Below are 17,240 nucleotides of genomic sequence, written 5' to 3'. Positions count from 1 at the left end.
AGGTTCATTCAGATTCATTAAATAACTTAAATTTGGAACACAGCATCATCGTTTTCACAGCTTTTTTGTTGTTAGAGGTAGAGAGTGTTTTAATGTAAAGTTCAAAATCTTTTTTAAAGGCACAAAAGATAGGTCGGGTATTAAGAAACTTACATTTATGAATATAAAACTTAGCCAATAAAATAATGAGGTTGCAAAGGTAGAATTCCTTTTCAAATTTTTGTTCATAAAGTGTAAAACCAAAAATCACATCTTTAAAGCAAAGCACAAATTTGTCATAAATATTGTCCAGGATGAAGCGACAGATGCCTGCCATAGTGATGGAGTGTTTTCACAAGTATAAAACAAGTGGTTAACAGTCTCTGGGTGCATGTTACATAACATCAATGTCCTTCTTCTATTTAACCATTACAGTCTTTACAGGGTAATAACCAGGAATGATTTTAAATGATATCTCTTTGACTTTGTTGGGAAGTAAATACCTGTTAGGAAGGGACCACGTTTTGGTCCAACAGATGTCATTTACAACATTATTCCAGAGGGAAATTACATAGGAGACAGACACACAATCATTTTGGAATAAGCTGAGGATTTTTCTGTTATTTTTCTGATCAAAGCAAAGTTTCCCCACCGGAGTGTCAAGTGGATCATTCACAATGTTTACAGCAGAAAGAGGAGGTGTGTAAGCCATGTACAACATAATAACACCTGTTGGAATGTACAACATAATAACACCTGTTGGAATGTACAACATAATAACACCTGTTGGAATGTACAACATAATAACACCTGTTGGAATGTACAACATAATAACACCTGTTGGAATGTACAACATAATAACACCTGTTGGAATGTACAACATAATAACACCTGTTGGAATGTACAACATAATAACACCTGTTGGAATGTACAAAGTAATAACACCTGTTGGAATGTACAACATAATAACACCTGTTGGAATGTACAACATAATAACACCTGTTGGAATGTACAAAGTAATAACACCTGTTGGAATGTACAACATAATAACACCTGTTGGAATGTACAACATAATAACACCTGTTGGAATGTACAAAGTAATAACACCTGTTGGAATGTACAACATAATAACACCTGTTGGAATGTACAACATAATAACACCTGTTGGAATGTACAACATAATAACACCTGTTGGAATGTACAACATAATAACACCTGTTGGAATGTACAACATAATAACACCTGTTGGAATGTACAACATAATAAGAGGTGTTGGAATGTACAACATAATAACACCTGTTGGAATGTACAACATAATAACACCTGTTGGAATGTACAACATAATAACACCTGTTGGAATGTACAACATAATGACAGGTGTTGGAATGTACAACATAACACCTGTTGGAATGTACAACATAATAACAGGTGTTGGAATGTACAACATAATAACAGGTGTTGGAATGTACAACATAATAACAGGTGTTGGAATGTACAACATAATAACAGGTGTTGGAATGTACAACATAATAACACCTGGTGGAATGTACAACATAATAACAGGTGTTGGAATGTACAACATAATAACAGGTGTTGGAATGTACAACATAATAACACCTGTTGGAATGTACAACATAATAACACCTGGTGGAATGTACAACATAATAACAGGTGTTGGAATGTACAACATAATAACACCTGGTGGAATGTACAACATAATAACAGGTGTTGGAATGTACAACATAATAACAGGTGTTGGAATGTACAACATAATAACACCTGTTGGAATGTACAACATAATAACAGGTGTTGGAATGTACAACATAATAACAGGTGTTGGAATGTACAACATAATAACAGGTGTTGGAATGTACAACATAATAACAGGTGTTGGAATGTACAACATAATAACAGGTGTTGGAATGTACAACATAATAACACCTGTTGGAATGTACAACATAATAACACCTGGTGGAATGTACAACATAATAACAGGTGTTGGAATGTACAACATAATAACACCTGGTGGAATGTACAACATAATAACAGGTGTTGGAATGTACAACATAATAACAGATGTTGGAATGTACAACATAATAACAGGTGTTGGAATGTACAACATAATAACAGGTGTTGGAATGTACAACATAATAACAGGTGTTGGAATGTACAACATAATAACAGGTGTTGGAATGTACAACATAATAACAGGTGTTGGAATGTACAACATAATAACAGGTGTTGGAATGTACAACATAATAACAGGTGTTGGAATGTACAACATAATAACAGGTGTTGGAATGTACAACATAATAACAGATGTTGGAATGTACAACATAATAACAGGTGTTGGAATGTACAACATAATAACAGGTGTTGGAATGTACAACATAATAACAGGTGTTGGAATGTACAACATAATAACAGGTGTTGGAATGTACAACATAATAACAGGTGTTGGAATGTACAACATAATAACAGATGTTGGAATGTACAACATAATAACAGGTGTTGGGATGTACAACATAATAACAGGTGTTGGAATGTACAACATAATAACAGGTGTTGGAATGTACAACATAATAACAGGTGTTGGAATGTACAACATAATAACAGGTGTTGGAATGTACAACATAATAACAGGTGTTGGAATGTACAACATAATAACAGGTGTTGGAATGTACAACATAATAACAGGTGTTGGAATGTACAACATAATAACAGGTGTTGGAATGTACAACATAATAACAGGTGTTGGAATGTACAACATAATAACAGATGTTGGAATGTACAACATAATAACAGGTGTTGGAATGTACAACATAATAACAGGTGTTGGAATGTACAACATAATAACAGGTGTTGGAATGTACAACATAATAACAGGTGTTGGAATGTACAACATAATAACAGGTGTTGGAATGTACAACATAATAACAGGTGTTGGAATGTACAACATAATAACAGGTGTTGGAATGGCATCAAATACAATAGCAAATTGTTTGGGAGTCACAGGTATCTTAAAATGGTTGAGAAATTCTTGGTAATTAAAAAGTTGACCTTCCTTATTGAAAAGCTGACTCACTAAAATAATGTTATTGTTAAACCAATTGTTGAGGAAAAGAGATTTCCTTTTGTAACATATGTCTTTATTGTTCCAGATGATATATTTGGTAGGTGAGAAGTGGTGCTTGTATACAAGAGAGCATGCTAGAAGGGCTTGTTTGTGGAAGTTTGAGAGTGCAACAGGAATCCTGTCAATGTTAGAATTACACAATAGCAAAAATGTTAGGCCTCCAAGGTTAGAGAATACATGATGAGAAATAAAGTTCCAAATTGAGGTAGGGTCTTTCAGGTAGTGTCTTATCCAATTAATTTTAAAGGTGTTGTTTAGTGTAGTGAAGTCAAGAAAGTTTAGACCACCCTGATTGTAATTGTTCATTATAACTGATTTATTTATATAATGAATTGTGTTTTTCCAAATAAAGTCAACCAGTATTAGTAAATAGCTGCATACGTAGGCTTGGAGATACTTTCTGCTTTGGAAAGAAAGGTTCTGCCTTCTAACGATTTTCTGCTGCTTTCCGTTTACCCCGGAAGCTGGGAATGACGTCACAGCCGAGTGGACGAAGAGGTAGCTCTATATAAGATATTGCCTGCTGTCACTGTTACTATGCTTTTATAACCGGTAATATGTATTTGAACAGCAATGTGACATAAAAGAGTGTCTTGTTTTACAAAAATAAATTCAAAGTATATCAAACAAAGCTTTAATGTTGGGGTTCAGTGGCGCCCCCGTGCGACATTCATTGCAATGACAAGAGTGAAAGTGCTAGAAATTGTAGCGATATTACTGCCTGATACCACGTGTTTTTATTGTTGTTCCTTTTTACTCCTAGATAATCTATTTTCCTACAAAACATTAATAAAACATTCAAACATCACAGAACGTGATTTCACACGAACTCTGACATAAAACCAATTGTAAGTCCAGGAAGTGACGTACTCTTCACGCATGCGCGGATCGATCGTTTCGTGAATTTATATCCATTTTTAAAAAGTGTGAAACATTTGCTCTCATAAACAAAAGTGTCTTTCTTGAAGTGAAATCCAAATTCTAACATTGTGTTAATGATTTGAATTTATTAATTCAATCTAGGAAGATTGTAAAAAATAAAAAAAGACCTTATTATATTTACTGAAATGATTTATGTTTATTATTTATTTATATATATTTTATTTTAATCTTATTCGAAGGGTCTCTCATATTTACTTTTACTTTCTTTAACGGGTTTTGTTTGTAAGAGGATTGGATTTAATGTGATGTTTTTTTTATATTGCTGAGTAAAATATTGAAAAAACATTGACTCATTGTCACACCTATGGATCATGTTTTGTTTTGTCATGTTATGTTTTTGATTTTGGACAATCAGTCACGTTTTGCACTTCCTGGTTTTGTTTGTTTCCATGCCAACCTCATGAGTTTTCACCTGTCACATCCCTGTTCTCAGCCTCACACCTGTTTTCACTAATAGTCACAGCTATTTAAGTCACTCTTTTTCTTGTCTTCGTCCTGGGATCTTCACACTCACACGCACCCTACCCATGCTGTCCAAACCTTTACGCCCTGTCCACAGTTCCATGCCGAGTAAGTTTATATATTTATGCCACAGTGCACTCTTTTGTTTCATGTCTTTAGTCTTGCCATTGTGCTGTTTATGTTTATAGTTAAATTTTCTTTCATGCCCTTGAGCAGGTGTTTTTGTTTCACGTTTGTACTGTTTAGCCAAGTTTCTTCCTCTTTGTGAGCGCCCTTAGTTTGATGATTTTTAATTAGAGTGTTTGAATAAAAACATGTACCCGAATTCACGCCTGGCTCGTCCTGTAATCCCGCTGCGTCGAAGGAGCACACTCAATCCACGTCAAAGCCTGACACTCATATTGTATTGAAAGTACCTTAATGTGTCTAAACATTGTTTATGTGTGTTTAATTGTTCAATAACAAAATAAAATAAATACTCAGAAGTAGAACTGGTTAGCAAATAAACTCTTATTTTAACAAAAATAATGTTGAAGTCATATTACATGACATTATATAAATATGTATATTAAATATAATTTGAATAGTTGGCAAGTAAACAAAATGCATTTGCCATACCTAATTGTATTATATCAATTATAACTCAACCCCACACATTACAACATGTATTCACACTTTGTTGTGTGAAAATATTTTACACAAACTTACATTCAATTATAGTAATCATTATAATAAGATATATAACAATGTGTGTTCTGGATCTAAATTAATTCATGGAAAATAAATTGATAAACAATCTTTTTTACCTGGAAACTTATCTCTTTAAGTGTGCAAATAAAGTCTTACGTATTACTTGTATTACATTTGAATAGAACCTTATTGAGCATATTAACAAGATTTTGTTAGAAAATGTGCTGAGTATGAAAAATGTCATTTTAAATTTGCGTACAGGATGTAGAATGACGATGATCTTCACCCACCATAAAACAAATCAGGAAGATTGGAGCATGTGGAAGGAAGTTATGACTGTTATAATTTTCCACCACAAGGGGGCGATGTTGGTGTCGATATTTATGACTAGTCATGATCAGACCCCGACCTAAAGGCCTGCTGAAAGCCACTACTAGCCACCACGCAGTCTGATAGTTCATATATCAATGATGAAATATTAACATTGCAACACATGCCAATACGGCCACTTTAGTTTACTAAATTGCAATTTTAAAATTCCCGGGTGTTTTTTCTTGAAAACGTCGCGTAATGATGACGTGTACGCTTGACGTCACAGGCTGTTAGGAAATATGAGCGCTGCACACACACACACACACACACACACACACACACACACACACACACACACACACACACACACACACACACACACACACACACACACAGCTAAAAGTCGTCCGCTTTAACGGCATAATTACACAGTATTTTGGAGATCTGGATCTATGGATCACAGCGAACATGGATCCCGACCCAATGTCAACCAGCAGGTTTCGGTGAGAAAATTGTGGTAAAAAGTCTCTTCTTAGGTCAGCTTGTGCCGCCCATAAAGCAGCCGTCGACTTCCCTGAGACACTGACGTCAACACACCCGTGAACACACACATCTGACTATCAGGTACTGTTAAACTCACTAAAACACTAGCAACACAATAGAAAGATAAGGGATTTCCCAGAATACACACACACACACACACATATATATATATACATATATATATATATAATCCTCCATATTGGCAGCCATAGTGATTCATTTATTCAGCAGAGCAATACAACTTGGATCTGACAAAAAAGTAAACACAAATGCTGTCTTCCTCGCTGATAAAACATGATAGCAACATGCATCTGCTAGCTCACGATCGCCCCCACTTCTCAATGTGGCGAGTTGGAGTACTACAAGAGGCACTCTAATACAGTGCTTAAATCTGTATTTTGATAATGATGATGATGATGATGATGTATCTGTTCAAGTAAACAAATTGATCCACAAGGGACAACAACCCTTTCCACAGACTACACACACATAGTAAACATCAATCTTAGAAGCCCAGAACAATATATTTGAAGAAGACTTTAGAGTTGAAAGTGAAGATGTGAGGTGAAATAAGTACAAATGCAGCAATAAAAACAAGCAACTCCACTCACGATGGCTCTAAAGTTCTGCGATGTGTTGCTAACTTCAGCCTTTTTCTTCTTTGTTGATGTTTTGCTGTAGTTAACATCCATGATGTAACAATGCTGATAATCTATAGAGTCCACATTTTGTTAGATATTTTATTCATTCATGCTTTTAATTGGATAATAACATCAATAAAAATACATAGGAAGAAAATGTGTGAAAAAAAAACCCAAGTGAAAATAAAGATGTCCTCTCTTTAACAATGAGAAAATCAAATAAATTAGTAGCTACATACATGATATTCAATACATGCACACAACTTAAAAAGTAACTCCAGGACAACATATAACAGTAGAAGATGAGAAGCACTACATACAACATCAAATATACATTCATATTAAAGGGGGACATTATCACAATTTCAGAAGAGTTAAAACCAACAAAAATCAGTTCCCAGTGGCTTATTTTATTTTTCGAAGTTTTTTTCAAAATTTTACCAATCATGGAATATCCCAAAAAAAGGCTTTAAAGTGCCTGATTTTCGCTATCTGTAAATCCACCGTCCATTTTCCTGTGACGTCACATAGTGATGCCAATACAATCAAACATGGCGGACAGACCAGCAAGATATAGCGACATTAGCTCGAATTCAGATTCGGATTTCAGCGGCTTAAGCGATTCAACAGATTACACATGTATTGAAACGGAGGGTTGGAGTATGGAGGCAGATAGCGAAAACAAAAGTGAAGAAGAAACTGAAGCTATTGAGTGAATAGCTATTGAAGCTATTCGGCGATTGCCTTCCAACCAAAGATTGCATCTTTTGACCACTGGAGCAACTTAAATCCGTCGATTGGTGTTTGTTTGGCATTAAATGTGGGTGGAGGGAAAGGCTGGATGCAAATATAGCTACAAATGTACATACAGCTAGCCTAAATAGCACGTTAGCATCGATTAGCTGGCAGTCATGCCGCGACCAAATATGTCTGATTAGCACATAAGTCAATAACATCAACAAAACTCACCTATGTGATTTCGTTGACTTTATCGTTGGAAATGCATCTGCTTTGAGTGTCGCAGGATATCCATACATCTCTGAGCCATGTCTGTCGTAGCATCGCCGGTAAAATGTGCAGACCAAACGAGGGACTTTCGCATCTTTTGACACTGGAGCAACTTAAACCCGTCGATTGGTATGTGTTTGTTTGGCATTAAATGTGGGTGGAGGGAAAGGCTGGATGCAAATATAGCTACAAATGTACATACAGCTAGCCTACATAGCATTTTAGCATAGGTTAGCATGCCGTGCTAATCGATGCAGACTCCACGCAAATCAACTTGAATCCGTCCCTGATCTTGTTGTTACACCCTCTGACAACACACCGACGAGGCATAATGTCTCCAAGGTACGGAAAACAGTCGAAAAAACGGAAAATAACTGAGCTGATATGACTCAGTGTTTGCAATGTGTTTGAAAAAATTGCGGCTTGACTCCCTATGTGACATCATAAAGAATAATAGAAAGGCGTTTAATTCGCGAAAGTTCACCCATTTACAGTTCGAAAATCGGTTAAGAAAATATATGGTCTTTTTTCTGCAACATCAAGGTATATATTGACGCTTACATAGGTCTGGTGATAATGTTCCCCTTTAAGCGATTCCACAGATATCGCATGTATTGAAACGGATGGTTGGAGTGTGGAAGCAGATAGCAAAAATTAAATTGAAGAAGAAACTGAAGCTATTGAGCGAATAGCTATTGAAGCTATTCAGCGATCGCCTTCTAACCAAAGATTGCATCTTTTGACCACTGGAGCAACTTAAATATGTCGATTGGTAAGTGTTTGTTTGGCATTAAATGTGGGTGGAGGGAAAGGCTGGATGCAAATATAGCTACAAATGTACATACAACTAGCCTAAATAGAATGTTAGCATTGATTAGCTGGCAGTCATGCCGTGTACAAATATGTCTGATTAGCACATAAGTCAATAACATCAACAAAACTCACCTTTGTGATTTCGTTGACTTTATCGTTGGAAATGCATCTGCTTTGAGTGTCACAGGATATCCACACCTCTGTGCCATGTCTGTCGTAGCATCGCCGGTAAAATGTGCAGAACAAACAAGGGACTTTCGCATCTTTTGACAATGGTGCAACTTGAATCTGTCGATTAGTATGTGTTTGTTTGGCCTTAAATGTGGGTGGAGAGAAAGGCTGGATGTAAATATAGGTGCAAATGAGGCATAGCGATGCGATATGTACCTACAGCTAGCCTAAATAGCATGTTAGCATTGATTAGCATGACGTTCTAATCAATGCACATTCCAACTTGAATCCGTTCCTGATCGTGTTGTTACACCCTCAGACAACCCACCGACGAGGCATGATGTCTCCAAGGTACGGAAAACAGTAGAAAAAACGGAAAATAACAGAGCTGATTTGACTTGTGTGTGTAATGTGTTTGAGGAAATGGTGGATTGCTTCCCATTGTGATGTCACGGGTAAAAGGTCATCGCTCCGACAGCGAACAATTGAGAGGTGTTTAAATCGCCAAATTCGCCCTTTTAGAGTTCGGAAATCGGTTAAAAAACATGTGGTCTTTCTTCTGCAACATCAAGGTATATATTGACGCTTACATATGTCTGGTAATAATGTTCCCCTTTAAACATGCTGTGGTATTAGAGTACATTTAGCACAATCACTAAGTGTTTTTAAATCCCTGCAGCTTCCATGACTGTTGCACACTTGTGTTTACTGACCTGATACTTATACCTGAACCTTTTATCACACACAGTGCAACTCAACGGGTTCTCTCCAGTGTGTGTTCTCATGTGTTTGGTCATGTATTGCTTTCTGGAGAAACTCTTCTTACAAATAGAGCAAGTAACAGGTTTCTCCCCAGTATGTGTTCTCATGTGTGTGGTCATGACAAGCTTTGTGGAGAAACTCTTCTTACAAATAGAGCAAGTAACAGGTTTCTCTCCAGTATGTGTTCTCATGTGTGTGGTCATGACAACCTTTGTGGAGAAACTCTTCTTACAAATAGAGCAAGTAACAGGTTTCTCTCCAGCATGTGTTCTCATGTGTGTGGACATGACAAGCTTTGTGGAGAAACTCTTCTTACAAATAGAGCAAGTAACAGGTTTCTCTCCAGTATGTGTTCTCATGTGTGTGGTCATGACAACCTTTGTGGAGAAACTCTTCTTACAAATAGAGCAAGTAACAGGTTTCTCTCCAGCATGTGTTCTCATGTGTGTGGACATGACAAGCTTTGTGGAGAAACTCTTCTTACAAACAGAGCAAGTAAAAGGTTTCTCTCCAGTGTGTGTTCTCATGTGTATGGTCATGTCAAGCTTTCTGGAGAAACTCTTCTTACAAACAGAGCAAGTAAAAGGTTTACCTCCAGTATGTATTCTCATGTGTATTGTAATATAACTCTTGTGTTTAAATGATTTCCCACATTCAGAGCAGTCCAAGTGTTTGTTGTTAGTGTGATCACCTTTGGAGTCATTTTTACTCTCCAATGGTTTTTGGATGTGGTCACTGTGATCAGAAGAGTGTGACATGATGTGGTCCATGTCTGACAGTGGAGCAAAGATGCTGTCTGGTTCTGACTTTATATCTTCACAATGCTCTCCATCAGCTTCTGTGATGTGTTGACTTACAAGCTCCGCCCCTCTGTTCTCCTCACTTTGACTGTGATGAAGCTGTAAGGACTGAGCTTCTACTTCATCATGAAGCTGCTCCTCTTTAATGTGGGAGGGGGCCTGTAGCTCCTTCTGTCCCACACTGGAGCTCCACTCCTGCTGCTTGGAGGGAATCTCTTCATGACTCTCTGCTGACACCTGCTGGACGTCTGCAGAACATAAAACACAAATGAGGTGTTACTGTATTGAAGTTTGCAGTATTCAAACTATTCACATGTGAGCTAGGCCAAATAGACAGTGATGGGCAAGCGACCTGGAAAATGTAGTAAGCTAAGCTACAAGTTACTCTCCATTAAATGTAGCTAAGCTATCCTCAGAGAATTGTAGCAAGCTACACTACACGCTACACTGCAAAAGTAGCTTGCCACATCAAAGCTACATTTAACAGCATTTCTATCTATTGGCCCACATGTATAATATCAGTGTTAATGTAACTGAGAGTGTACACATGGACCCAGTGAGAGAACTACATGTCTTCAACTCATCACTGAGCTTGTTCCACCATTTAACTCCTAAAACTGTGATACATTTGTATTTTGTATTCCTTTTTACTTTACCTATTTCAAAAATCAATATCCCCGTAAATGATAGTTTTCTCTTCTTAATTGAAATAACCTAATAATACAAGCTGGAAGACTGTTGCTTTATTCGAAATATAATTTCCAAGGTTTTTAAAAACACAATATCTGAAAATTTCGACATATTAGAACTCATAAATAATGGATTGGTATGTCCATAGTAGCACGCTTTGTGTATTATTCTGATGACCCTTTTTTGAAGTTGAATAATTGGGTGTATATTTGTTTTATAAACATTTCTCCAAACTTCAACACAATATGTTAAATATGGAAAAACAATAGAATAATATGACATATGCAGACATGTCTTATTCAGCATGTTTTACTTTATAAAGAGTAGCAATGGATTTGGATTGGTTTCCCTTTACCGTATTTTTCGAATTATAAGTCGCTCCGGAGAACAAATCGCACCGGACGAAAATGCATAATAAAGAAGGAAAAAAAACATATAGGTCGCACTGGAGAATAAGTCGCATTTTTGGGGGAAATTTATTTGATAAAATCCAACACCAAGAATAGACATTTGAAAGGCAATTTAAAATAAACAAAGAATAGTGAACAACAGGCTGAATAAGTGTAGGTTATATCAGGCATAAATAACCAACTGAGAAGGTGCCTGCTGTGTTAACCTAACATATTATGCTAAGAGTCATCCAAATAACTATAACTTATAGATCATGCTATACGTTTACCAAACAATCTGTCACTCCTAATCGCTAAATCTGATGAAATCTACTTAGTCGGTGTCGCTTCTAAACAACTCTGCCAAGTCCAAAGTAGACAATGTGCCGCTTCCTCTTCTATCGGTACGTCTAGGCACTTATGTGAATAAGATAAATAATATTTTTTGATATTTTACAGTAATGTGTTAATAATTTCACACATAAGTCCCTCCAGAGTATAAGTCGCACCCCAAGCCAAACTATGAAAAATAAATGTGATTTTTTAATCCGAAACATTGCACATTTGCACACAGTGTGTGGACGACACAGCAGTAAGTGACAAGCATGAACGCCAAATTCATTCCTAACCATTTTTATTCAATATAATTATCCATCCATTTTTTACCCCTTGTCCCTTTCGGGGGCGCAGGGGCCTATCTCAGTCATTGTGAAAGAAAAATGGACATTTAAAAATATGTATACGTTCTGTTAAAGACCTACTGAAAGCCACTACTAGCCACCACACAGTCTGATAGTTTATATATCAATGATGAAATATTAACATTGCAACACATGACAATACGGCCGCTTTAGTTTACTAAATTGCAATTTTAAATTTCCCGGGAGTTTCGTCTTGAAAACGTTGTGTAATGATGACGTGTACGCAAGACGTCACGGGTTTTTAGGAAGTATGAGCGCTGCACACACACACAGCTAAAAGTCGTCTGCTTTAACGGCATAATTACACAGTATTTTGGAGATCTGTGTTGCTGAATCTTTTGCAATTTGTTCAATTAATATTGGAGAAGTCAAAGTAGAAAGATGGAGTTGGGAAGCTTTAGCTTTTAGCCACACAAACACACGGTGATTCCTTGTTTAAAATTCCTGGAGGTGAAACTTTCCTATGGATCAGAGCGCGGTCAAGAGAACATGGATCCCGACCACACGTCAACCAGCAGGTTTCGGTGAGAAAATTGTGGTTAAAACGTCGCTTCTTACCGGAGAAAAGCTGAGCTTGTGCCGTCCATAAAGCTGCCGTCGACTTCCCTGAGACATTGGCGTCAAGACAGTCGTGGAGACACACCTCCGACTATCAGGTAATATTAAACTCACTAAAACACTGGCAACACAATAGAAAGATAAGGGATTTCCCAGAATTATCCTAGTAAATGTGTCTAAAAACATCGGAATCCGTCCCAATGCAGTCGCGTTTTTCATTTTTAACTTGTTTTTTTGTTTTGTTTGTTTTTTGTAGTTGTCAATATCCTCAAACACGAATCTTTCATCCTCGCTCAAATTAATGGGGAAATTGTCATTTTCTCGGTCCGAATCGAAGTTTTGTTGGAGGCTCCCATTAAAAACAATGTGAATATGTGAGGAGCCATCAACATGTGACGTCATCGTCTGCGACTTCCGGTAAAGGCAGGGCTTTTCTCTTAGCACCGAACGTTGCGAACTTTATCATGGATGTTCTCTACAAAATCCTTTCAGCAAAAATATGGCAATATCGCGAAATGATCAAGTATGACACATAGAATCCAGTGGCCATGGATGAAGCACTGGCTGTCCAGAGTCGGGACCCAGGATGGACCGCTCGCCTGTGTATCGGTTGGGGACAGCTCTACGCTGCTGATCCGCATCCGCTTGGAATGGTTGCCTGCTGGCTCCACTTTGGATGGGACTCCCGCTACTATATTGGATCCACTTTGGACTGGACTCTCACCGTTATGTTGGATTCACTATGGATTGGACTTTCACAATATCATGTTAGACCCGCTCGTCATCCATTGCTTTTGGTCCCCTGGGGGGTGCCCACATATGCGATCCTCTCCAAGGTTTCTCATAGTCATCATTGTCACTGTCCCCGACGTCCCATTGGATGTGAGTTTTTCCTTGCCCTTATGAGGGCTTTACCGAGGGTGTCGTGGTTTGTGCAGCCCTTTGAGACACTTGTGATTTAGGACTAAATAAATAAACATAAGCGGTAGAAAATGGATGGATGGATAAATAAACATTGATTGATTGATTCTGCCTACAAGAACTTGAAAAGCATCCAAACACCTCCATTAAGGTTTTATGTACATGCAGTAGGTATTTATGTCATTTAGTAACAGGCACATTTTTAAAAAGATGGAATATTTACATATTTTAGCTTATTAGCGCATTACTTTCAAAAAAGCATCACTACATTTGCTTTTTTTTTCAACATCACTGAATATTACACACTGCAGACTTCATGAGAGCCAACCTACTTTCTAAAACACAACTTACTGTAAAAGGTCTGCTGTCACTATGACGCAGACTGATAGACTCTTGTTATATTCTCGTTTGGATGGAGAAAGACTCATAATCGTCGCACGATATGGGGAGTGAAGCCAAGAGTCTTTTCGGGCCTAAATTGGCTGTCAAAGGGTACCAACTTGTCAGAGTACGTCCTCATCCTCTACTATCCAGGTGAGAGGCACGATTCATGATCTGGAATAATCTTTCACCAGCACCGAGGCGAGGAAGAAGCTCACCAGCCGGTGATGTCAAAATAGACACACAAGCTATAAATAGTTTGTTTGCGTTATCACTTATAATAAAAATATCACTAATACTTGATTGGTATCCAAACCACGAAATGCAAATGGAGTATTGTTGGCACTTTTTTTACTTACATTTATGAGTTAGAATGATATATATATATATATATATATATATATATATATATATATATATATATATATATATATAGATATAGATATATATCATCATGTCTTTTATAATGATTGTGAACAATAAAAAAACATTTCTCAAAAAACTGCAGTTCCCCTCTAAATTCCAGTGATTATATTCAAGACTTGATGAGAGGACAAAGGTCTTGTAAGACAAAGTGAAGAGTCCAGTTGTGATGGATTGAATGCCCTGAGAATAAAATGTTGTGCTTACTTGGACTGTGATGAAGCTGTGAGGACTCAGGTGGTTTGTCTTCATGCTCTTCAGTCTTCACAGAGACAACAGTCGGTGGAAACTTGCTGACATCAGCCTCCTCCTGCCCTACAGGACACTCTCCCTCCTGACTCATCCACACTTCCTCCTCTTCCTCTTTAATGTGGGGGGGCTGTGGATCCTCCTCTTCCTCTTTAATGTGGGGGGGCTGCTGGACGTCTGTTGGGTAAATAAGTAAATAAGATAAAGAGAGAATAGAAATAGTTTTGAACTGACACTGTTAACACAATGACATTATTTGTGTTCTTTCCTGTGTTGTGTTAAAAGTGTGTAGCAAAACAACCAATAAAAACACAGGAAATACCTCCTTTTTTCCTAAAATTAATTCAAAAGTGGTACAGTGAGTACAAAAACAGACTTGGAAATTTGTCCTTAAATAAAATAGTGAACATACAAGACAAGTTGTCGTTTAGTAGTACGTAAACAAACAAAAGCTCCTAATTTAGTCTGCTCACATATGAAGCAACATATTGTGTCATTTATATTCTATTATTTTGTCAAAATTACAAAAGACAAGTGATAGAAAATTGATTATGAATCTACTTGTTCATTTACTGTTAATATCTGCTTATTTTCTGTTTCGACATGTTCCATCTACACTTCTATTAAAATTTAATAATCACTTATTCTTCTGTTGTTTGGATACTTTACATTAGTTTTGGATGATACCACAAATATGGGTATCAATCTGATACAAGGTAGTTACATGATCATACATTGGTCATATTCAAGTGTTCATGTGTCCAGAGACATATTTCCTGAGTTTATAAACATAATATACATTTTTTTTTTAAATGAAAGAAGATTTGATGCCTAAAAATATTGATGTACTCATAGAAGTAGTACTTTTTAGAGGTGGTATAGTACCCAATATGATTAATTAGTATCGTGGTACTATACTAATACCAGTATACCGTACAACCCTAGTTCTTACATAACAGGATCACCCCGCTGGTGGGTGGAAATACCTGGACACCTGTGAAATATGAATGTATCATTGCGATAAGTATTTTAATCGTACTATTTGCCATCTCCAGTATCATGAGTATTCCACAGCGTACTCGAACATTAATTGTTACCTTTAGACTTCACATCAGGGTATATCTGAACTCCAATATGCGCTCTTGAAAAAGTTTGATAATCATCCTCTTCAGTGGAATGTCGATAAGAGTTCGAAAAAATGTCCTGTAACACCTGTAACAAAATAATGGGGAGACTTCACTCAGGTTAACCATACCTAAAGAGACAGAAAATACTGCATTACACAAGACTACCCGAATGTACTCGAATGATTGAAAAAAATAAATGTTTTTAAGCTAAATTATTGGTAAACACAGTTTATGTATATTAATTTACGTAAAAAAGCGAGTAATGAATAAAGTTTTCATCTATTAATATATTCTGTAGACATACTCTCATCCGTTCTCTTTTCCTGAAAGCTGATCTGTCCAGTTTTGGAGTTGATGTCAGCAGGCCAGGGAAGCTAGGGCCCATATTCTTCACTTGATCATCTTCGGTAGAAGCGGTGTGAGCCAAGACATCCAGGGGGTTTAGCTCGCTCGTCTGCGGGAACAAATTGCCGCCATTGCTTGCCGTGCTATCAAGTTCCTTTGTCCCTGAATAGCTCACACACTTCGGCACGTTCAATGGGGGTCTGGCGGCAGATTTATTTGACTTTATCGTTGGAAATGCATCTGCTTTGAGTGTCGCAGGATATCCAAACATTCTTGCCATCTCTGTCGTAGCATAGCTGTCGTCGGTAAAGTGTGCGGAACAAACCACTGACCATTTCGTCGGCTTTCCCCACACCCTCGTATTTTGAACAAATTTCGTCCAATTTCTTGCCACTTTCGCATCTTTGGGCCAGTGGTGCAACTTGAATCCCTCCCTGTTGGTGTTGTTACACCCTCCGACAACACACTGACGAGGCATGATGTCTCCAAGGTACGGAAAACTGTCGAAAAAACAAAAAATAGCAGAGCTGATTTGACTCTGTGTTTGTAATGTGTTTGAGAAAATTGCAGATTGACTCCCTCTATTATTGACTCCGAGAGCCAATAATAGAAAGGCATTTAATTCGGCAAAATTCACCCGTCTAGAGTTTGGAAATCGGTTAAAAAAATATATGGTCTTTTTTCTGCAACATCAAGGTATATATTGACGCTTACATAGGTCTAGTGATAATGTTCCCCTTTAAGACTCTAACACAAGCACTCATTTAACTTCACTTTGACTACGGAGTTCATGTTTGGTACCTTGACGCCTTAAAAGCCCCGAAAAACAAACTCCAGACAGCCCAAAACCAAATGATTGGGCTTCTACTCAACCGTCCATCTCGGGCTCACCTTTCCGCCAACCATTTCCTTAACATGGGGAGGCTCTTGGTGGCCGACAGAGTACATCTTCTTGCAGTTGGTCTGGTGTACAAGATACACCATACCACTAACATACCCATGTACCTGTCTAGATACTTCAAAATATATTCACTATTATAACACCAGAGGTAGTTCAACACAGATTTCACTCAAAAAAAGGTTCTAATTTGTTTGCCTGCTATACCACCAACATGAAAAAAGAAACATATTACTGCTTGCGCTACTCGTAACTGGGAATAAACATAGCCTTTTATCTATTTGAAATTATATTTTCAT

At 37.3% G+C, this 17,240-nt stretch overlaps 2 protein-coding genes across 6 annotated transcripts in view; one reads left to right on the top strand and one right to left on the bottom strand.

Annotated features, from left to right (window-relative positions):
* Positions 1 to 17,240, bottom strand: part of LOC133546787 (gastrula zinc finger protein XlCGF57.1-like) — a 297,001-nt gene that overhangs the window by 122,317 nt on the left and 157,444 nt on the right. For 2 of the 5 annotated variants that reach the window (XM_061892611.1, XM_061892610.1), the window contains one exon: positions 14,530 to 14,748. In XM_061892611.1, coding sequence (XP_061748595.1) covers positions 14,530 to 14,748 — 219 coding nt within the window. Of the gene's footprint in view, positions 1 to 8,251; positions 10,508 to 14,529; positions 14,749 to 15,668; positions 15,784 to 16,002; positions 16,544 to 17,240 lie in introns of those variants that run through there. The other 3 variants (XM_061892609.1, XM_061892607.1, XM_061892612.1) reach the window with 3 other exon arrangements.
* LOC133546790 (zinc finger protein 391-like) overlaps positions 1 to 17,240 on the top strand; it is a 277,556-nt gene that overhangs the window by 187,177 nt on the left and 73,139 nt on the right. The window lies entirely within an intron of this gene.

The sequence above is a fragment of the Nerophis ophidion genome, unplaced genomic scaffold, assembly GCF_033978795.1.
Source record: "Nerophis ophidion isolate RoL-2023_Sa unplaced genomic scaffold, RoL_Noph_v1.0 HiC_scaffold_43, whole genome shotgun sequence".
NCBI lineage: Eukaryota > Metazoa > Chordata > Actinopteri > Syngnathiformes > Syngnathidae > Nerophis > Nerophis ophidion.
The sequence above is the reverse complement of the archived record's forward strand: the minus strand, read 5'-3'. Positions and strand labels throughout refer to the sequence as shown.